The sequence below is a fragment of the Oenanthe melanoleuca genome, chromosome 26 (assembly GCF_029582105.1).
Source record: "Oenanthe melanoleuca isolate GR-GAL-2019-014 chromosome 26, OMel1.0, whole genome shotgun sequence".
Classification (NCBI taxonomy): Eukaryota; Metazoa; Chordata; class Aves; order Passeriformes; family Muscicapidae; genus Oenanthe; species Oenanthe melanoleuca.
Window position 1 is genome coordinate 3197129 of NC_079359.1, and position 21951 is coordinate 3219079.

At 50.4% G+C, this 21951-nt stretch overlaps 2 protein-coding genes across 4 annotated transcripts in view; both read left to right on the plus strand.

Annotated features, from left to right (window-relative positions):
- The first annotated feature begins 95 nt into the window (after positions 1-95).
- On the plus strand, positions 96-4938 carry SNRPC (small nuclear ribonucleoprotein polypeptide C). Of its 2 annotated transcripts, none has more exons than XM_056511708.1 (6): positions 96-592; positions 801-843; positions 1208-1316; positions 2621-2713; positions 3220-3324; positions 4567-4938. In XM_056511708.1, the coding sequence occupies exons 1-6, from the start codon at positions 585-587 to the stop codon at positions 4689-4691; spliced, it is 483 nt and encodes a 160-aa protein (XP_056367683.1). In that variant the 5' UTR covers positions 96-584; the 3' UTR covers positions 4692-4938. The 2 variants fall into 2 exon arrangements, with proteins under 2 accessions (XP_056367683.1, XP_056367684.1); XM_056511709.1 differs by having other exon boundaries at positions 2624-2713.
- Positions 4934-21951, plus strand: part of BLTP3A (bridge-like lipid transfer protein family member 3A) — a 26116-nt gene continuing 9098 nt past the window's right edge. Inside the window, exons 1-12 of one of the 2 annotated variants that reach the window (XM_056511704.1) lie at positions 4934-5377; positions 5415-5611; positions 16573-16735; positions 17495-17533; positions 17991-18082; positions 18273-18462; positions 18617-18757; positions 19316-19486; positions 20010-20187; positions 20478-20564; positions 20696-20860; positions 21309-21451. In XM_056511704.1, the coding sequence (XP_056367679.1) occupies positions 5568-5611; positions 16573-16735; positions 17495-17533; positions 17991-18082; positions 18273-18462; positions 18617-18757; positions 19316-19486; positions 20010-20187; positions 20478-20564; positions 20696-20860; positions 21309-21451 (1413 nt within the window). In that variant the 5' untranslated portion in view covers positions 4934-5377; positions 5415-5567. Of the gene's footprint in view, positions 5378-5414; positions 5612-16572; positions 16736-17494; positions 17534-17990; positions 18083-18272; positions 18463-18616; positions 18758-19315; positions 19487-20009; positions 20188-20477; positions 20565-20695; positions 20861-21308; positions 21452-21951 lie in introns of those variants that run through there. The other variant, XM_056511705.1, reaches the window with a different exon arrangement.

Consider the following 21951-nt stretch of genomic DNA (forward strand, 5'->3'; position numbering starts at 1 on the left):
AAGCATGCAAATGAGCACCGCGGGTGACGCGGGGGCTCCGCTGCGTCACAGGGGGGCGGGGCGATCGCTCGTCTCCGCCCACACCCGCGCGCTGTCTTCCATATATGGCGGCGAGTGCGCGTGTTTGTGTATGCAAATAATCTGCTGTGACGTCATGCGGCGCCATGCAAACGAAAGGCGCAAGGCTCGACGGGAGCCCCTTCAATGTTTTTTTTCCGCCTAAAAATGATGCTTTTCATGCAGTTTTCCACCGCGCGAGGCTGCTCCGTGCGCGGCTCGTGATCGGAACCACCGGGTGTTTTCCGTGAGGAGAACACAGAGAACAAGGCAGCGCCGAGGGCCCCAAGGCAGCCTGGGAGGCGATGCCGGCCGTGCCCGGTCTGTGGGCGGGCCCTGGTGGCGTGACCAGCCAGGGACGGGCGGGCGCGGAGCGGCTCCACCTGCCGGGCGGGGACAATGACAGAGCGGCACCATTCGCTGTCACTTCCGGGCGCTACGGCAGCCGGCGGGGGCCAAGCGGCGGCGCTGTGTGAGCGCGTCACTGCGCTGGTGCGTCACGTCCGGCTGGCGGCGGCGGGAGCACCATGCCCAAGTGAGTGCGGGCGGCCGGGCCGCGGCTCCGTGAGGGCCCGGGCGGGGCCCCGGGCGGGTCTCGGTGCTGCTTGAGGCTCCTGGTGCTCCCCGTGAGCTCAGGGCCGTGAGGGGCGGGATGACCGGGCGTGCTGCGGGGTCGTTCCCGGGGTTCCGTTAGCCCTCACGGCGCAAAGGGGGCTCTGAATAACTCGGCTTTTCCCCGGCAGGTTTTATTGTGATTACTGTGACACGTACCTTACCCATGACTCGGTGAGTACCAAAGCCTCGGGTTTAATTCTTTTGTGCTTCAAGAGCATTAAAATTAAACTTGCCTCTGCTAAAAGCAGGTAGATAATAGCGGTGTTCCTCAGTGTTTTCTCCTTCCATGCAAGAAAGAGGGAGAGCGTGCCATGTCCCTGGTGTTCAGCAGGGGAGGGGCAGGGTCAGAGAAAGCAGCTGGGGGGGCTCGTGGCAGCCTTTGGGGAGTCAACACTAACCGTGCTGATAAAGCTTTATATAAAGGTTTTGCATATCACCTCTCATTTGCCTGGGCACAGAAACAAATCTGCTTTATGCTGCTAAATTAGACGTGTTTAAAATCATAACAAACATAACTTTAGGGTTTCTTTCCCAGCCCTCCGTGAGAAAAACCCACTGCAGTGGCCGGAAGCACAAGGAAAATGTGAAGGACTATTACCAGAAATGGATGGAGGAGCAAGCCCAGAGCCTGATTGACAAAACAAGTAAGGCCAATCTTTCTGTGACCCCGGCTGCCTCCCCGTTCCTTCCCTGCCTTTCCTCCAGCTGCTCTTCCCTGCTTCCACCTTGACTTTTCCTCACTTCCCTGGGGAGTGTTTGCTCCGTGAATCATGAATGAAAACTTTGAGTGTGGATTTTGAGTTCCTCAGGTTTTGGGCTGTCCAAGGAGAGCTCTACCTACCACATAAGAGCTGAGGTTCCCTCCCAGGGCTGGTGGCAGTGGCTCCATGCCACTGTTCATGAAGGCTGTCAGTGCCACCTCTCTGAGTGATATCCTACAGGGTCACATAACAAACTTGTGCTGCTTGGCAGTGGCACATTTATGCTAAGAGCATGGATAAGAATTCCAAAATATAGGGAAATGGAAATTAAAACGTGTTGATTGTTGTATTTTTCACGTGCTGGGGTTGCTTGCCCTCAGCTCTGAAGTGATGCTTAAAGGCTTGACTGAAGCGTGGCATTGTTTCCTCAGTCACTTCAAGAGGTTCTTCTCTTTGTTCTGAGGAATGTCTCTTTCCTCTGTGAAAGGAATACAAGCACTAGATTAACTTTATGGCAGCACTCCTTGGCTTGTAGGATATGTCAGGTTGGGCAGGACCCCTCAGAATCATTGGTCCTGCTCCCAGCTCTGTGCAGGACTGCCTAAGACTAAATAATGTGACAGCAGCATCATCCAGCTGCTCCCTGACCTCTGACAGACTCAGAGCCATGCCCACGTCCCTGGGGAGTGTTCAGTACCCAACCACCACTGGGTGAAGAGTTTTCCTAAAATGTCCACTCTGGTCATCGCCTAACTCATCCTCATTCTATTTCCTTTTGTCAATTTTCCTTGTGATACTTCCAACTTCCCCACCTTTTGCCTTCCTTCCAGTCAGTACCAGTGGAATTTCTCCCCTTCCTTGCCCCCTGTTTCCTGCTCCTTGTTCCCTCCCCAGCCATTCCCCATTGCCATTCCAGCACAGCATGTCCCGGTGGAACGCTGCGGATCCCGCCACGTGGTTGATTGTTTTTTTTCCTCTCCCACCCACCCTCCTGCCCTGCCCAGGGGTCTGACATCCACGCAGGAGCTCTCTAGTCCCAGCTGTAACAATAATTATCTCCAGGAGTCTCAGGTGCTCCCCAGGTGCCAGGGATGTGTCCGGCGTGGGGACAGCAGCGCACGCAGCATGACGTGACCGCGGGGCATGACACGGACGAGTGACCCGGCGCTTCCTCGGCCTAGTAACTGGTTTTTTTTTTCCTGGGATTCTTTCTTTCCTTTTTTTTTTTTTTCTTTTCCCCCCCAATGTAGCGGCTGCATTCCAGCAAGGGAAAATTCCACCGACCCCGTTCTCGGCACCACCTCCGGCCGGAGCCATGATTCCACCTCCTCCCAGCATCCGTAAGTTTGGGACAGTTTGGGATTGGGATCGCAGCCCTCTGGAGCTGTATTGCTTGTGTCCTCAGCTTGGAAAGAAAAGACCCTTTAGCTTGAAGCCAAGCCATCTTGAGCTTGTGCTCCCACAGTGTGAGGAAATTCTGTGTAAGAGCAGTTCAGTCCTGTCTGATTTCTGGGATGCTGAGTGCACCAGATGCAGTGACAGCCCTTCATTCCATGGGGGCTCTGTTAGAACTGCACAGTGGGTTGGTTTGGGTTGGTATTTCTAAATACAGTCATTTTGGTTAACCTTTTTCCCTTGAGCTGGTGAAGGGCCCAGAGCCCTCCTGTTGGGTGTGCACAGCTGGAATTGGTAGCCAGCATATTCCTCCCTTGGTCACTTCCTAGCACCTAGAATGAGGGCTGGAATGGAGGCAGATGTAAAGCCACTGAGGCATTAGTTACTGCCATGTGCTGTGAATAATGCAGTGCTCTGAGAGTGCCCATGTGTAACTGTTGTGTCTGTCCAGCTGGCCCCCCCCGGCCTGGCATGATGCCAGCCCCACACATGGGGGGGCCCCCGATGATGCCAATGATGGGCCCACCCCCCCCAGGAATGATGCCAGTCGGACCTGGTAAGTCTGGGATGGGGTCACTGCCATGGGGGGTTGGCTGGGGAGGGACTGGCTGATATTTTCTGTCGCACCATCTGTTGGGTGCTCAGTGCTGGGCTGGTCACACTCTGTGTCACTGGAACAATTTTACAACCTCCTTAAAGCTCCTTTGCTTCTCCTTGAGAGTCACCAGCCCCCTGTGCAGCTGGAATTATGGCTCTGGGAAATCATAGCTGTTCTCCCTCTGCTCTGAGCAGTAATTGTTTAGGATTTGGTGCCTCCAGGTCTCAGGTTTCGCACAAGAGGTGCATTTTTTGCACTAAATGAATTTTACTCTTTAAAGCGTCTCAGGGGAACATGTTCCAGAGAAACAATGGGCCTGGAAAAAGCTTTATCAGAGCTGTAAACTAAAATGTCTTTGATCCATTCCACTCCTGAGCTTTCTAGCATTTGAAGAATTCTCAAGGGATATCTTATTGGACCAGTTCCCAGAACAAATCTATGGGAACACACACACACATGCACTGAAAGTACTGAAGTGTCTTTGCAATTATTGTCTTGTGCCTGAAAGTGTTCTTTAAATTTTTTTAAAGGCACAAGATAAGTGCACAATCTGTGATATTCAGCAGCCTGGTGTAAAGAAATGGCAAAGTGGGATGGATAGCATTATTTCAGAGCTGTGCAGTAGAGCCCCTGCTTTTCCCTGGCAGAGGTGCTTGGTGCTTTTTTGTGAGCACATGGGATAGTTTTGCAGCATTTTTCTCCAAATGAACACTTTCCCAGATCAGCAATTAAGCTCGTGTGTCTCTTGAGTGGCTGGAAATAAGTTGTGAGAGAATATTGTCAGAATGGATGTATAACCCAGGAGCTCGGTTCCTCCCCTGCTGGTGGCTGAGCTCCTTCAGGGAATGGAATCCATCTCAGCAGCTGCCAGATCAGAGCTTACAGATTTGGAAAATGGGAATTCCCTGGACCACTGTAGAGAAGCTGCCCACTGTACAGTGTGAAATTTACCCCCTCTGAGGGTGGTGAGGCAGATGTTGCTGTAAAGAGAAGCTGTGGCTGCCCCTGGATCCCTGGAACTGCCCAAGGCCAGGTTGGACGGGGCTTGGAGCAACCTGGGATAGTGGAAGGCATCCCTGCCCATGGCAAAGTGGAAATAAATCTTTAAGGTCCAGCCCAGCCCAAGCCAGCCATGTTCTAACATGAGTGGGCAGGTGGTGCTTCCAAGAGCTGTTCTCTAACTTGTCTTTCCCCTGGCAGCTCCTGGGATGAGGCCACCCATGGGAGGACACATGCCAATGATGCCAGGGCCCCCAATGATGAGACCCCCCTCCAGACCCATGATGGTGCCAACCAGGCCAGGAATGACCCGTCCAGACAGATAAAGATGGAGATGGAGCTGCCTTTTCATATTAGTACCTTCCCTATAATAAACACCATAGACCTGTGTCCCTGGGGCTTTGTACTAGGTGTGTGGAGGCACTCTGCTGTCACCTCAGCGTGTGGATGGACACACTCTGCACTGACTTGTATGAGGTCTGGCTTTTTGGGTGTCTCTTCAATTGTATTATTATTTTTTTCCCCCCCATTGAATGATAAAAACAAGAATAAAGCCTTCATGTTGTTTCCATACGGACTTGGAACCTTGTTCTGAACTCTCTCCTGGGGAAGATAAGGGTGGGGGAGCAGTGCTGAGCTGTGAGGGAAGTTCAGGGCTGATGGGGGGCCTGGGAGAACCCCTGGGAAGGGAGTCCTGGAGAATCCTGGGGTGGTTCCAGGGTGGTCTGGGGGGTGATCCCGGGTTGGTCCTGGAGGATCTCGGGGTGGGTTCCTGGGTTGGTCCTGGAGTGGGCTCTGGGTGGGGGTCCCAGAGGGTCCTTGGGTGTCCAGGGGCTCACTGTGGCCGTCCCCTCCAAGCACACGCCTGGAGTGTGGCCGCGGCGGTGCGGGCAGGGCCCAGGCAGTGCGGGAAGGGGGCGGTGCGGGAAGAGGGCGGTGCAGAGCGGGCGGGGGGCGGTGCGGAGCAGACGGTGGCGGTGCGGACAGCGTTGGGCGGTGCAGGAAGAGGGCGGTGCGGGCAGGGCTGCGCTGGGCGGTGCGGGAAGGAGGCGGTGCGGGCAGGGCTGCGCTGGGCGGTGCGGGAAGGGGGCGGTGCGGACGGGGCTGAGCTGGGCGGTGCGGAGCGGGCAGGGCTGGGCGGTGCGGAGCGGGCGGTACGCGATGGGGTCCCGCCGCCCGCGGGCCTGACCCGCCGGCCCGGCATGGCAGGCATCATCAAGAAGCAGATCCTGAAGCACCTCTCCCGGTGAGGCGCCCGCTCCTCTTCCTCCTTCTCCTCATCCTGTTCACCCTCCTCCTCCCGGGGGGCTGCTGCGGACGAGGCCCCGGGCCTGGGGGTTTGGGGGCTGCGGGCAGCGCCGGTCGGGAGCTGCCGGGGCTGAGGGGCTGAGGGCCCGTTCGGGCTGCGGGGCTGGGGGGTGTCCGAGGGTCAGGGGTGTCCGAGGGGACTGCGGTGTCCGGGGACAGCGGGCCCAGCCTGCCCGGAGTGGCAGAGTCAGAGCGCTCCGAGCCCGGCCTGGCCCCGGTGTCGCTGCCGTGAGGCGCGGGCAGCGGGAGTTCGTGAGGCGAGAGGGGAACGCCAACAGCCCCGCGCTGACAGCGGCTCTAGAGGGGTGTTGGCGTTGCATTCCGTCATTTTCAGTGAAGTTCGTCCAAGGCGCTGCGAGGGGCGTTGAGGAAAAGCGGATGAGGCTCTGCCGGGGGAGAGCAGCTGCGGCCGCGGCTCTGCCGCTGCTCGGGGCGGGCCTCGGGCACATAGCGGTGCCTCAGTTTCCCTTCACGAGAAATGAGCTGCCTGTGTTATCTCATGGCTGCGGGCGCGACGTCGCACAGAGGAGCGTGACCAGAAAGTGCCGTGCCTGTGAGGGTGCAGGTGAGGGCACAGCACTGCACAGCGCTTGTGCTCTGTGCTTTCCCAGCAGCTCCTTCCCCTCCCTGCTGCTGGCCACGCTCAGCTGCAGAGTGAAGGGCTTGAACTGATCTGTGTGGGGTCGGTGCTGGTGTGATCGGTGGATCCTGAGAGTGTCAGGAGCCCCAGAGCTTCCCCACACACCCTGAATGGGCAGTGCAATTGGAATCACCGATTGCTCCATGCTCCGGCTCTCTGCACTGTCCCACTGATGGAGCTGCTGCTGGAGCTGCTCTGGCTGCTGGTTTAAATGGATTTCTGTCACATCTGACATCCCCAGCCTCCGAGCTTTCTGTCTCACTCACCTCACACAGGGGTGTTGCAGTAAGTCCAGATTCAGCTCCTGGTAAGGAGGCATTGAAGTATTTGATAGCACTGAGAGGTGAGGGAGAGCAGCTTATGATAGAGGCTGAAACAGAGCAGTTTTATCCTGGGTGCTGCTCCTGTGGGTGTTGTTCTCATGGACAATTCTCTTTCTTTACATAAATACAATTCTGCTGGTGCTCTGGCCTAATTTTGGATTTTGGTCTCTCCTTACCTCTGTTACAGCACATTCTTACCCAAAGTGTCTCCCTTTCCCTCTGATGGGGCCAGTTCTTAGTGTTCACCTGTGTATCCTTTGGGCAGTTCCAAGGAGAGCGAGGAATCCCAAAACATTCAGCCTCCTACTAGCTAGACTTTGTTGTTTGGGGGATTGATCTGATCCTGCCCCTCACTTGCACAGGATCGTGGATCTTTGCAGAAATGCAATTTGAACCCAGTTTAATGGTGTATAAAGAAGATTAATTGTTCTTGTTCCAGTTTTGTTTCCTCTAAATGCCTCATCTTCACCCTCCCTTTGGGTTTTCTTTCAGCCACACTTGTTTGCCTGGAAGAATTTTGCTACTGAATCATTAATCTGCCTTTATTTTCTGCTCAAATTTGCATATGAAATAAGTCCTTGTTCTTTTTGTTGTGTCTCCACTCTGAGTCCTTTCTGCATGGGGGTGTGTTTTTGTCCCTCTTCTCTGTGGAAATTTGCAGGAAAGCTGTCAGGAGAGGCAGCTGGATCAGGGAAATGTGAATGAAGTGTTTCACCTGACTGTTCCTGTGATCCCACATCACGTGTGTGACGGGATAGCCGTGGTGGTCACGGTGGGGATCAGTACAGCAGTACAGCTTTGGTAAAGCTCAGCCTCGTGGAGTGCTTCAGCAGCTTAAATTCCTAGAGCAGGAGAACCTAAAAACTTGCAGAGCTTTCGCCATCTGTGCCTTTCACTCCTTTGTCCTATATTTAGCTTGGAAAAGCAAACAGATGAGGTGGTTTCAGTTCTTGCTGCTTCCAGGCAGGCACAGGGCTGCAGTGCTGGGGAGTGTTTGGAACCCAACATCAGGGGCTCCCTGGGAGCTGCCTGGGCATTGCCTGCTGGGTTGTGTTCCCCAGCCTGTAATTATTCATGGAAGCACATCTAATGCTTTAAATAAAATCTGTGAGCTGCCTTTACTTCTTGCTGACCTTATTTGAAAGTAGCTTCTCGTTGTCTTTGTTTTTGTTTTAAGCAGTGTTGGTGTAGCTGCAGCAGATCTGTGTTCCTAGGGTGTGACAAAGGCCCTGTTTATCCACAAACCCAACTGCCTCGACTTTATGTGCCACTTTGGGATTTGAGTTCTCAGCACTGCAGTGGAAATCTGTGCCAAAATGGCTTTTTATTTAATTTCGTTGGAGAGGTTTATCCCTTGCTGCCTATAACAGCTGCTTTGTGACGTTTTTCTTTTGGGACACGTGTTGAAGCTTGTGAGCTTGTGGAGTAACAGGCACATGGGACATGGCTTCCAGAGGAAATGCAACGTGCAGTCCTGCTGGGAAGAAATAAAAGCTGGTGTCAGCAGAGGAGCAGCTGGGCTGGGGTTTGGGGGCAAGTCTGAACACAGGAGACCACAAATGTGTCTCACTGTGACAGGGACCCCAGGGAACTGCAGCTGAGAAGTAAATTTGGGAAGCTTTGAAAGTAGGGTGAAAAGGGAGCAGAGGAGAAATGACAGAGGAGTTAACAACAGCAGAGCTGTTACCAGAGAGGAAAACCTGTGTGGAAAATGAGACCTGTTTGCAGAGGAGAGTGCAGAGCATGTGTCACTGGTGCAGGCAGATGTGTAACAGATGTGCAGCACAGAAATGAGTGGATAGCAGATTGTGGATTTGGCAAAATGTCCTCAGCCCAGGATGGAGCCACCTTTTCAGGTAAGTGAGACAGGCTTTAGAAACAGAGTTAAAAATACTGTTAGAGAGCAGAGCAGGGGGGCAGCATGTGCAGGGTGTAACACTGAGGTGCTTATCAGGGCAGGTCAGGTACTCAGCCAGGTAAAATAATGTCCTGTAGCTCCTCATAAGTGGTGCTGCACCTCAGTGGAGGAGGAATGGAGGAGTGCCTCTCCATTCCAGGGATTAGGCTTGCATCCCTTTTTCCAGGTGATGTTGCCTTCACCCCTGCCCTCTGTCATTTGCAGCTGATGGGTAAGTGAAGAGACCAGGCAGGCTCCTGTGGTAGCTTTAGTTTGTTCTGGACCTGTTTGGCAGTGGGGACACGTGGGTGTGGCAGTGTGTGCTGAGCTGGGCTCCTGGGGGATGTTGTTTCCTAGCTTGGATGTGAGGATCTTGGAATCCCTTCCTGGCCCTGAAGATGCCTTTGGCATTACCCCTTCCACGCAGTTGTGCTGCTTCTGAGAGCTGGCTCCCAGACCCAGCACTGCACTGTGTGTGCGTCCTGCCTGTTCTGCATTGGCCTTGGGGCTGTCTGGGACCCTTGCTCAGGACTGGGACTCCTCCCTGTCCATCCCCACCATCAGGACCTGCACTCAGGCTGAGGCAGGGCAGAGAAAGGCCTTTGCAGTTGTGGTCATCCTGCCAGGGGGTGAGAGGCTCCCTGGGGTCAGGATGGCAGAAACTGGATGTGCTATCTCAGGGGGACCCATCCCTCTCCTCAGAAAAGGTGGGCAGATGAAACAGAGCTGTTTTTCCACCAAGAAGATGGGATTTGTTCTGTGCCATTCAGGAATCATTGGAATGGACTCTGTGGCTTGCACCAGGCAAGTCAGGCCATGCCACCAGCTCTGCCTCTGCCCAGCACAGGAGTGTGGGGAATTCCCTGAGGCTAAAGAGTGCTTTTCCCCCTCAGCTTGGATTTCTTGCCCAAATGCTGCAGTCTGGGCGCTGTTGTGAGGGAACAGTCCCTGAATTCCTGCTCTGTTTGCCTCTCCCTTGCCCTGAAGTGTTCTGCAGCATCGCTGCGTGCTCGAGCACTGTGCTGCAGCTGTGCCCTTGCTGCAGTCACAGCATGGCACATGAGCTCGTGAGGGCTGTGGGACACCCTTGGAGTCAGGAAAAGCTATCACCAGTGAGAGATTTCCTTGCTACCAACCCTTCAGGCTTCTCCCAGTTTCCTGACCTTGATTAGAAATTGCCTGGAAGCAATTTAGCAAGCATGATGGGTGAGGAGGAAAGCGAAGAAATTGCATCTGGGAATGGCCTGAGGGAGCTACAGAATCTCAAGGGATTTAGGCAGCAAAACCTCTGACCAGCTTTGCAGTTTTGGCTTTAGTTGCTTTAATATCCTCCTTCGGTGATCAGGGAAATTTCTGTGATGATATCTAAGATGATCATTTGCCTAAAATAGCTGTTGCAGCAATGGGAAGTACATGAAACCACAGAGCTGCCAGCTGTTAAACGCTGATAAAAACCGTTTCTTTTCCGTCTGCACAGTGTCCTGTTCCCGTGGTTCAGCACCTGCTGCTCAGCCAGGTAATGGTGCCCCAGTGCCCAGGGTGGATCCAGAGCATGAAGCAGTTTGTGCAGGACTTTATGAGGCAGTTTATGAGGAAGAAGCTCTGTCAGGTCCCAGCAGTGCTGCTGGTGCAGCTCCAAACCCCTGGTGATGAGCTTGTCTCTAAATTCTTACATGCTGTGCCCAGCAAAGCATGTAAGGCTGGATGTAAACCCTTTACTCAGTGTTTTTGTTTGGAAATATCTTGTTTTCCCAGTACATTTTGATGGCTTCTTTTACTCTTAAAATTTTTAATATAGAGGAATTATTGATGGCAAGGCAGAACTCCCAGCTATTATGGGTAAAGTAACAACACATCTGCCTCTTTTTTTTTCAAGAGAGGGTGGGAAAAAGGAGTGGGCACAGACAGGATGTGGCATTTTCCCTTCACAGAGTATAAAGTCTTCCCTTGTAAAGTCAAGGTTGCTGTGCTGCACTTGGCTGGGAGAACCAAGTGATCAGTTTTATGGAGCTGCTGGGTGTAGAGCGTTTCCAACCTCTTCTCCTCAGCTCCAGACACATGTGTGCCCTTTCTGGAATGCTAAATAGCCTCTTGTTGCAGCAGAGGTACATTACACTTGAGTAACTCAGGAGGAAAATGTGTCCAGAGCTCCTTCACTGCAGCTCTGGGCTTGCAGAGCCCTGTGCTGACCCTGTGGAACTTCTCCAGAGCCCTTCAGCCTCACTGATGGGAAGGGGCTGGTAAAGGGGCTCTTCTTATTTCTCCTGTACTCTCTGAGCCCTTGTCTCCCCTGCAGCTGCTCGGTTGAGATGTAATAACCTGTTTGTTTCTGCACACTGGAAATGAAAATGATTGCAGGACGAAGAAGTGGAGCTTTGGACTAGTGCTTGTATTTATTAGGTTTCTTTCTATTTTTCTTTCATCTGTTATTTGCTTGAGGATTAGATTTGGGAAATTCCCTGGCAAATGCTGAGGGTTTGCATTCCGGATTTGTTGAGAGTGTGGGGCAGCTGGCATTTAAACTTTACTGAGTGTCCAGGCAAGGAGCTGGAAATAGCAAAGCAGCTCCTCAGCGAATGTGGAGCTCAGCCCCTGGCAGAGACCCGGGTCTTCTCCTCTCAGATGAGTTCCTGCTTTGCTTTTCAGGGCTCCCAGTACCCACTGAGGTGCTGGTGGCTGTGAAGCAAGGAGCCTCTCAGCATTCAGAACGCTCTAGAGAAATATTTGTTGAGACAAGAAAGTGTCCTTGGTGTCAAGGGAGGCTGCAGCCTTCAGAGAGGGGGGAGCTGGAATTCTGCTCTTTGTAATGGTTTGGTCTGATCTGCTTGGAAATGCTGGTTTTTCTCCCTTCGAGTTTAACTCTGAATTTAATTCCTAAGCCTTCCCTTAGCCTGGTTGTGTTGCAGGAGGTAACGCAGAGCCAAGACAACTGATTACTTATCAGGATGTTCTGTGTTTGGCTTCGGATGGCTGAGAGGCCATGGCTTTCATTCAATGCAGTTGAAGCCTGGAAAAAACAGAAAGCTGATAATGGAAAGCCACCAGCAGTGGCATGTGTGTACAGGGACACCAGATGTGCCTAAATCCACCCTGATAAGGAGTGGGGGACAGGCTGGTACCTCATTAAATGGAAACTGCCCTGTAACCCAAGCAGGGTGAATTTCTCAGCCTGATTGTCCACTTGGGAAGGTGTTGCTGCCTCCCAGGATATCAGGGGTACACAGAGCTGTGCACAGGTGATGAGATGATTATAAATGTGATGTTTTCTGTCCTCTTAACAATTGGGCAGTTTGGTGTTGATCGGATTCCCTTAAACTCTAAATGGCTTTGTGCTAAGGGGGTGTGATACCAACTCCATCTCATACTGTGCAATAATTAGCCCCATCCTCTGCTAATTCAGTGAGTTTCTCTTCCTCCTGGGCAACTCTGCAGAGCAGCTGTGTGCCCACTCTCAGACAGAGTGGTCCCTGCTAACACCAAAAGTTCAAGGAGGTAAAATGGCTTTTCTTCCTGAAAAAGCTTTTAGTTCTTCCTGTGCGTCTTCGAGGCAGCTATTTTTTCCCTTTTTACAGAAGTTTTGGTCACTTGCCCGGTTTTATTTCCTCCAAAATTATTTTTTCGTTCATCCTCAGTCATGTGTGCTGCACTTAAAGCTTCTGCTGCTGCCTTCCTTTAGAGCAGCCCTGATTTGGAAAGTCACTGACCTTTCCTTGTAGGAGTCGTGAACCTTTTGCTCTAGTAAATGTACTCTTTGGCTTCTGAGAAAAGAGGTTTTAATTTGAGGTGAAGTGTCACATCTCAGAAATTTTTTTGGTTGGTAGAAGATCTTCCCAAGGAAGATGGAAATCCCACTAAATGCCACATCTGAAACCAAACCAGGCAAGACTTGAAAAGATTTTTGGGAAGGAGCAAATCTGTGTTGGTCAGAATACAGTTGTTGGGGTTTTTTTCCCATGTCCAATTCCTGTCATAGTTGCTTAAATTACATATTTGTATTCCAAATCAAAGCAGAAAATCCTCATCTCTTCCCTCACTGTGACCTTTGTGGAGACAAAATCCCCAGTGGTTCCTGGGCTGGTTTTCCACTGAGCTGATCAGTTTCTCCTTTCTGCCTTACCTGTGTTTGGAGGGATTTTCCAGCTGCTCCCTGCAGCTGTGGCTGGTGTCACAAGCCATGCACTTCCTTCTGCCAAGAGATTTTGCTTGTCATTAAGCAAAATCAAGGTCACTGGTGTACAGCTAATTAGCTCTCCCATATAATAGCCATAGTGACAAAGGTATTAATAGAAATGCTCATGTGGAGCTGGGGTGGTGGCTGTGTACAACAGCCAGTGATAGCTAAGGCAGAAACTGAGTATTTGAGAAGGTTCCTGATCCATGTGGCAGCAGGGTAATGAGACAGGGATCTGAGAAGTTTTATGATTTCAGATGTCTTCTGACATTATCTGTCCATGCATTTGCTCAGTTGGAGACAGTGTGGCGAGACAGCTACAAATGTGAACATAAATTTATTTATGATTCTAGCCTGGCTTTGGGCCAGCGGTCAGATTTACCCAAATTCCTCTTGCAATCAGTGAGTTTGTGGCTTCTGGATATGCAGGCTGAGGAATTGGGCAGTTGTTTTCAGTAGTGACATCATGTTTTGATATATATTCAAGCTGATGATTGAGCAAATAGATTTTCAGGGTTGACTTTTGTCACAGTAATCCCAGCAGGCTCAAAAGGAGTGCTGCCCTGTGAGTTTACTGGCTCAGCTCTGCTTGACTTCTGATGGAGCTGCAAAAAAAAAAAGTGCAAATACTCTCCCGTGTCAGTTTTCCCAATAGGCACCATTTTCATTCAGTTTTCCCTAAGCCAGCAGCCTGTGCTGCCAAGGACGTTGCTGTGGGTGAGTGTGAATGGAGAGAGCCTGGCAGCAAATATCTGACACGTTCTGCTCTCACTGCTGCTCCTCCCCTGGCTCTGACCACAGCAGTTCCTCTCAGGCAGCAGCAGGGACCTGGCACCTGTGAACTCTGTTCTCAGGAACTCTGACCTGAGGCCTCCTGTAAGCCCTGTTTGACATGTGGGTGGTGAAGTGGCTCAAGTGTGGAGGTTATTCCAGTGGAAGGTCTGGGATTCCTGTACAGGGCAGCAGCTGACAGCAGGGTTTGACAATGGGCAGCATACCCCAAGAAATTTGGGCCATGGTTTAAAACAAAGAATCTGTTTCCTTTTGAGATTTTTTTTCCCCCGAAACCTCCAGCTTCTATTGTCCCATCATGAGTGGGGTCTGTAAGCTCTGCTTTGGGGGTGGAATGGAAATTTTGGTACATCTAGAATGCCTCATGAAAAGATTCTTTAATGGAGTTTAGTAGCTGCCCAGCAGGATCTCTGCAGCCTTTCCCTGGAGATGGTGATAAAGAGCTGCTTGGTTTGGCTGGATCAAGTTTCATACCTCACTCTACACTGTGTCTTGTTTCACTGCTTTGGTTCTTCCACAGTGTGCTGGTATTTTTGATACACTAAAGGAAAAGTGATGCTCTGGTTCAGACATGTGCTTGTGTTGCCTATAATCAAAAGAAAAAAGCCCCTGTGTTAGAATAGTGAAGTAAGGGGCAGACATTTATCTGGAAGCTTCCAGGTGTCCTGGTGGTGATGGGAACACCCAGAATTGAATTTCTACAATTTTATAATGTTAATTAATCCGGATATCTAACAGGTGCATCCAATAAGAGATCCAGTTGCCCCAGTAACCCAGCCCTGGGGCAGCCCCTTGGAGCTGGTCCAAGGGTTCTCTGCCCCACTTCTTACTATGCCTTATTGTAGGTCCCCTCCTTGGAATAAGACTAAACAATATTTCAGGAATGTGTTTAGAAGGTCAGCTTATTGTTCTAAAATCTAGGGGAACGTTGTAGAAAAACTACTGGAGCTACAGTCGTGGATTAGCAATCTGCAAAACTACAAATATATGAAAACTATATAAAAAGCTTAAGCATCATCCCCACCCTTTAGAGACTTGACAACAGAGAATTATAGGCAACACTTGTACTTTTCCTCTGCATTACCAGCTGAAAGCAGCTTCCCCTCTGAGCACTCTTATCCTGGGATGAGGCTCCCAGCCCAGGGATGATCCTTCAGTGCAGGTGTGAGAAGGCTCAGCCAGTGGGAGCTGATCACTGTCCATGCCAGCTTTTGAGCTTAAGTGCTGGGTATTACCCACCTGTCCATGTTGTGTTTGCTTTATTCTTAGCATCCAATCCCAGGTGGACACAGTGACATCATCTTTCAGCAGAGCTGTTCTCTGACACAGCACAAGGGTGCCCCTGGATTGCCTGTGGAGCTGTTTGCTCTAATTTTCAGCCATGTCTGGGTTTGTGGGTGCTCACAGCAGGACTCCAGGCCCAAATCATACAGACTCTCAGTGGAGCAGCTGCTGGAACACACTCTGGAATTTTCAGTTTCTTGGTGTGGATGCTGGGAAGCCAGATTAACCTCAGCCACCTCCCTGGGTGTGTTCAAACAAGAAGCATTTGGTTAAAGGGATGACGGGTCTGAAGGGAATGTGCAGCCTGGCAGGTGTTGAAAGCTTGGTCTGAGCTGTCAGTGTGTCCCTTCAGCTGGTGGGGAGGGGACAGCAGGGCTCAGGAGCTCTCTGCAGGGGAAGGGAAGAGCAGCAGTGAGCAAACTCACAGCTCTGTGCTGCCCTCCCTTTCCAGCAGTGCTGCATCATAGCACAGGGATGACACCAGCATCTCAACACATCTGTCAGACTTTCTTTTCCAACAAAATGTTTGCTTTGGAAAGGCCCTTTTGCCCCTGGAAGCCCTGGGCTGATGGCTCAGCCAGGTTTGTGCTGCACCCTGAGCTCCTACAGGGGCTGCAGCAGCTGCATCCTGGCAGTGTGGCTGTGGTTCCTCCTCTCCTCCTCCTGTTCCAGAAGCCCCTGGTGGCTCTCCCAGAGCAGTCCCCACACCGTGGGTGCAGGGGCAGAGCAGTGTGTGACTGGGAGCCTGCTCCTGCTTACACTGACAATAGGGGCTTTCTTTACATCCTGCTTTCTGGACCACTGTACAGAATGAGAATTAGCATTGGCATGGAGGAATGTGTGAAATAAGCCCTGGATTCTGTGGTGGGAAAGTTGTCTGGCAGGAACTCTTCACGTTGGAATCTGATGATGTGGGAGTGCAGCCCCCTGCTCCCATGGTGGCATCTCCTGCACAGGAGTGAGGTTTGATGGAGACAGGAGGGTTCTGGTGCCACAGAAGGGTTCTCTGACATGGAGAAGTGTTGCTGACACTTGTACAGCCTCTGGGATCTGCTGCCCTCTGAACTGGTTGCTCTGGTTCCTCAGGGACCACTGTGGTTTTAATGAAGTCAGAGACTTTCACACCAGGATCCTCTGCTCTTGAGCAGTCCTGCTCAAGTGTTTCTTCCATGCCACTGAAATCTCAGGCCCATGAGGGATGTTCAGGGCTGCACACAGGGGAGGTGAAACACTGGCAGCCTTGGGGAAGAGGAATTTCTAGCAGAGAAAATAGAGGGAGCTGGGGCAGTCTCTGGGAGGGGAATTGCTGTTTGGCCCTGCTGACCAGAGAGCAGGCTGTGCTGCAGTGGTGGTGTCAGAAGGAGACAGCCACAAAAGTTATTTGTTAATAATCTTTTGCTTTCCTGGGTGAAAAGAATCTAGAGAATTAAACTTTCCCCTGCTGACATGGCAACTCTGGAGGGAGTAAAACTGCTGAGCTGTTGGAGTTTGGCTTTGGTTTTCTTTGGTTTTGTCCTAGGGCAGTTTTGTTGGTTTCCAGGATCCAGAGCTTTAGAAGGAAATTTTCAGTTTCTCAAACCTGAATTTAGTTTAAAACAAAATATCCTCCAAATGTCAAAGTGCAGAGATGTTTTCATCTGGAGCAACCAGCTTGCCCTGGGTTTAACAATGTCAGAAAGGATTTAACAAAACAGCAAACAAACTCTGGTATTGAAATAGCTTTGAAATGCTCCTGCACTCTCAGCAGCTTTTCTGAGGGCTGTTTTCTAGTTTCCTCTTTCTTCCCTTGTAGGTTTACCAAGAATCTCTCTCCAGACAAGATCAACCTGAGCACACTGAAGGGTCAGGGGCAGCTGACCAACCTGGAGCTGGATGAGGAGGTGCTGCAGAATGTGCTGGAGTTGCCCACCTGGCTCGCCATCACCCGGGTCTACTGCAACAAGGCCTCCATCAGGGTGAGCAGAGGCAGCTTTAAATGCATGAAGTTATCCATTTACAGGCAGAATTGCTGAGATTGTGCATGGACTTGCACTTTGCACACTGAACTTGTACAAATTCTTCCTCCTTGTGCTTTTTAGAGTGAAAAATTGTGGGTTTTTTAGTTGTTATAAGCTGCCTGATTGTTTAATTGCACATGGTGCACTGTTGCATTACAGGAACTCAAAAGTTTTAAGGACATCAAAGAGACTTTCTATAAAAGAACTATGATTCTACTCTGCCAAGTGACAGTAAAAATGAGCTTGCCTTACTCATCTGATGTACTCTGTTTTTAGAGTTAGATCTGCTCAGTTTAGTAACAAACATTTGTTCTCCCTCCTACAAGAACTGCAGAGTGAATGTTCCTATATGAAAATAAAATGGAGCTTTTTGGTTTGTGCACAGTCTTCAAAAGAGTTGTGTGACTTCCAGTAGCAGCAGCAGTTAGTTGTAAACTCCTAAAGGCCAGGAATGTTCCCCATAGCAGAATTTGACCTGCAGAATATCTGTTACTCCTGATGATACATGAGATCCAAAAGCTCAGCTGGTTTTGTAGATCTGGTGTCTGGAATGTCTTTTCCCTTGTCTGTGTCTCTGTTTGACCTGGATACAGTGAGACATTGCAGACATTTCTCAGAGTAATGGGGCTCAAAGTTTGAGGTTAAGGTGGCTTCCTGCAATTTCTGAAACTTTCCTATGCAAAGAACACGCTGATAACCTCAACTTTATCATTTCAGATCCAGTGGACAAAGCTGAAAACACACCCAATCTGCCTGGTAATGTTGCCTCTCTTGTCTTCTTCCTTTCCTTCCTTTCCTTCCTTTCCTTCCTTTCCTTCCTTTCCTTCCTCACTTTTTTAAGTCACTTCTAATTGCAAAAAATTCTGGAGAGGGAAACCATCAAATGCTCAAATTTTCTTTGGACCTGAATCCTCCAGGCCCTTAGCATATAAGGCTATGAGTGTCCTCCCATGAGTCCCTCATTTCACTGCAGGATGGAGCCAGATGAGCTCCAGGGAAGTCCAGGGCAGCCCTGTGCCTGTTTTTTGTTGTTTATTTTCCCCACTCCTGGGCTTTCAGGTTACCCACTGGCACTGATGGTGTGAGAGCTTTAACACATGAGCATTGGGACTCCAGAGTTGGTTGTCCCTGCCCTGGAATCTCACCCCAGGGCTGGTAGGCTGAGCTTGAGGCTTGGTGAGGTGTTCATGGCTCCCATGTTGTGTGTCTGCAGTACCTGGACAAGGTGGAGGTGGAGATGAGGACGTGTGAGGAGCCTCGGCCGCCCAATGGACAGTCCCCCATCGCCCTTGCTGCTGGACAGAGGTCTGACCCTGAGCCCTGCACCTTCTCCCTGACATCCTGCTGGGGTGTGGTGGCTGCTGTTCTCCTCAATTCACCACTGGCCTCTCTGCTCTTGGGTTTAATGCCTTTGGTGTTGCTTAAGAACCTCTCTGTGTGAGCCTTACCTCTGCCAGGCCTCTTGTTGTGACATGGGGGGATCTTCTCTTTGCAGTGAATATGGCTTTGCTGAGAAGGTCGTGGAGGGGATGTTTATTGTTGTCAATTCCATCACCATCAAGATTCACTCCAAGGCCTTTCATGCTTCTTTTGAGCTGTGGCAGCTCCAGGGCTACAGTGTCAACCCCAACTGGCAGCAGAGTGACCTGCGCCTCACCCGCATCACGGACCCGCAGAGGGGAGAGGTGAGCCCTTACTTTTGGACTGGATCACAGAAGAAAAGCGTGATGAATGATTTTTCCTTGTTTTATTCCATGTCTTATGAGTGTTTTTATGGTTTTTTTAATCTTTGAAGTTGTGAAAATCTCAGCATTGTCCTGTTTTTCTCCTTGTGGGCAGGTTCTGACGTTCAAGGAGCTCACCTGGCAGACCCTGCGGATAGAGGCAGATGCCACAGACAATGGTGATCAGGATCCTGTCACTACTCCTCTGAGACTCATCACCAACCAGGGGAGGATCCAGATCTCTCTCAAAAGAAGGGTGAGAGTTTCCTCTATGTTTTGCAGGATGTGGTCTCACTGCCTGGTGTAGAGATGATGCAGATGATTTCCTCCCACAGTCCTCAACAGCCCTTCTCTCCCTTCAGAAATGTCGAGCCCAAACTGATGTATCTCTCCATGTTTTCTGTCAGAGACAACTGTGTTCTTACCAAATGTCAAAGCAGTTTCTTTCCCAGGGGAGGATCTTGTGGATGGAGTGAGTTTTTTCAATCCATTCGAACATCCCAAGGAGAGCTGTCATCTCCTTAGTGGGAGCTGAAAGCCTGGCAGCCTGATTTGTAGCTGTCAGTAGAAATGTGATGATTTAAAAAAAAAAAAAAAAGAATTAAACAGTGAGCAATTTGAGCAATTTGTCTCCTGAAGAGGAGGTGGCTTTGACTACTTTCCATCTGAGAGGAGGTGCTGTGGACATGCACCAGATGACATCACTCAGAGGAGTTTCACAGCAGCCTCCCTTCTTTCTGCTTCTGTGTTTTATGAAGACTCTATGTCTGTGGAGGCAATTACTGAAGTCCTAAGTCCTTCTTTGCTGTTTCAGACCAAAGACTGCAACGTGGTGGCCTCCAAGCTGATGTTTCTGCTGGATGACTTGCTCTGGGTGCTGACAGACTCTCAGCTGAAAGCAATGATGAAATATGCTGAGTCTCTGAGTGAAGCCATGGAGAAATCTGCTCAGCAGAGGAAAAGCCTGGCACCAGAGTCTGTGCAGGTGAGTGAGTTTGGATGTTGGTCTGCCAGGGAAAAGCACAGTTTCTGTTTGTGTGGCATCTGGCCCTTATTCACAGCACTTTCCTTGAAGGGAACTCCTGTCAGGTCAGTGTCATGTGGACTGTGGACTGCTGTTGGGTGGAGAGGTGACCAAATTGGTGGGATTCATTGCCAATAAAATACATTTTCCAAGTCAAGGATGAAGGAAGAGGAATATTTCTGCTGCAGTTGGAAGCTCCAGGGAAGCAGAGATGAACATCTAGTGAGGTTGCACAGGAGGGATGGGGAATACTTGGCCTTTTTTGCCCAGGAGTCTTAAAACATTTTCCAAGAGAAGTGCATGCAGCTGGCAGAGTTACAGACAAAGGGAGCACAGGAAAGGATCCAAATGCTGGGAATCCCAGTTCAATCCTATAAATCAATGCCTTACAGGCTGGAAGATTTGCATGAGTTGATTAATTGCTTTATAACCTCTGTGTTTTCCCTCGCTCCGAGTTCTCACTGAGCTTGTCCCTCTCCCACAGATCACCCCCCCTGCTCCCAGTGCCCAGCAGTCCTGGGCTCAGCCCTTTGGAGCCAGCCCCAATGCCAGCAGCATTGGGCAGTACTTTGATAAGCACGACATGAAGGAATCCTCCTACCACCTGCTCATCTCCCGCCTGGACCTGCACATCTGCGACGACAGCCACACCCGGGAGGCAGGTCAGGAGAGGAAAAACAACAGCCAGGGCAGTGATTTTCTGTCTGGAAGAAGGTTGGGGTTTTTCAGTTTGGGATTTGAGTTTCCAGGCCTGGTTCTTACCTTATAAACAGTTAATTCAGGTGTCCTTCTCCTTGCCTAGGAGAAGATTTTGGTGCAGATTCCTACCCTAATCTTGGCTGTGGTGTCAGTTAATCAGTGATGGCAATCACAGCAATGTGGTTCTGAATTCTCCTGGATCAGGGCTCAGCTTGCTGAGCTGACCGTGGTTTCTCTGCTCTGTTCCTCACAGGTGCTTTGAAGCATGGGATGCTGGGTGGTGCCATCCAGCTGACCTTCAGGAGGATGGCTTTTGATTATTATCCTTTCCACAGGGCAGGTAGGGAGCCTGTGGCCTCACAACCTGAAGAGGGGGATAAAAAAGGGGTTTAAAGAACTGTTCTATGATTGCAGGCTGGGCTGGAAGAAAGAAACCACGTTTTTAAAGCTGAGATGTTTGCTTTTCTGCAGGAGATGCCTGCAAGCATTGGGTGAGGTACAGTGAAGCAATGGAGACTCGAGGACAGTGGGCAAAGAAGTTGGTCAGTGAATTTCAAAGTAAGATGGAGAAGTTTTATGAAGAAACAGACCCTATATTTGCCAGGACTCCACTTTCCCCTTTCAAAAGGAAACCAGGTAATGGTCTTTGATAAAAACCAGTGAAGCAGGAGGTTACCAATTTTGCTCCATCCAGCAAAATCTTTAGTTGCCTGTCCCCATGTGAGCAGGCTGATTTTTTTGGTGCAGGAATGCATAGCACTCTGAAAATCATCAATATAATGGCAAAAGAAAGTGGCTGAGAGAGAGCTGCAGCAAGGATGGATAGGCTGCAGTGGATTATTGTTGAGTTGGTCTTTAAGATACAAGGATGAAATTACATACTTAAGACCTAGGAATGTCTTCTCTTGCCACAGAACAGACTCACCTTTCACAGTGTTCTCCCTTCAAAAGTCCTGAGTGTTTCTCCTGCCCAGCTGTGTTCATCCCTTTCTAATTTTGAGGCTGTTAGTTGTGCTCAGTAAGCACAGAGGTGTTGGTACTGATGGTGGAAAGGAGGTGACTAAAACCCTGTGTGTCCCCACAGAGCCTCCCCAGAGCCCCCAGAAGAGCCCCCCGGAGAAGGGCCGGGCTCCTCCCACGAGCCTCCCGCGGCTGCGGCAGCCGCCCTGGCACCGGCTGCGCTCCAGCTGCCTGCTGCTGAGGGTGGATGACCTGGATGTGCACCAGGTAGGGACCTCAAACTGTCTGCAGGTGGCAAAGGAAATTGTATGATTCAATATATGATTCAAGATATGATGGAAGGAATCTTGCAAATCCTGCGACATAAAAAACGCTGCCTGGAGAAGCTAAATGCTGTTATGATGTTGCCTGTAAAACTTTTAACCCAAGAGTGAACTGCTGATAGTTTTCATGTTCAATGAGAACTGCATAACCACAGAGGGTTTCTGCCCTCTGTTCCTATCTAAGCCCAATGTAAAACATTCCATGCCTTTGAGAAGTCAGTGAGGATGTGGATTTTTGACAGAGGGGGAGTAATTCTCTCCTTAGGCTTTCTGCCCTGGATCAGGCCCTGCATCCATGTGCTCCATTCAAAAGCTGGTTTTGATCTTTGCAACACCAGATACTATGATGGACTTGCCAACGTGCTGCTGATCTTGCAGACAGCTGTAACAGATTTCTGTTCTGTTTGCTCATGTCATCTAATTCTGCTTGTCACAGCTCTTACT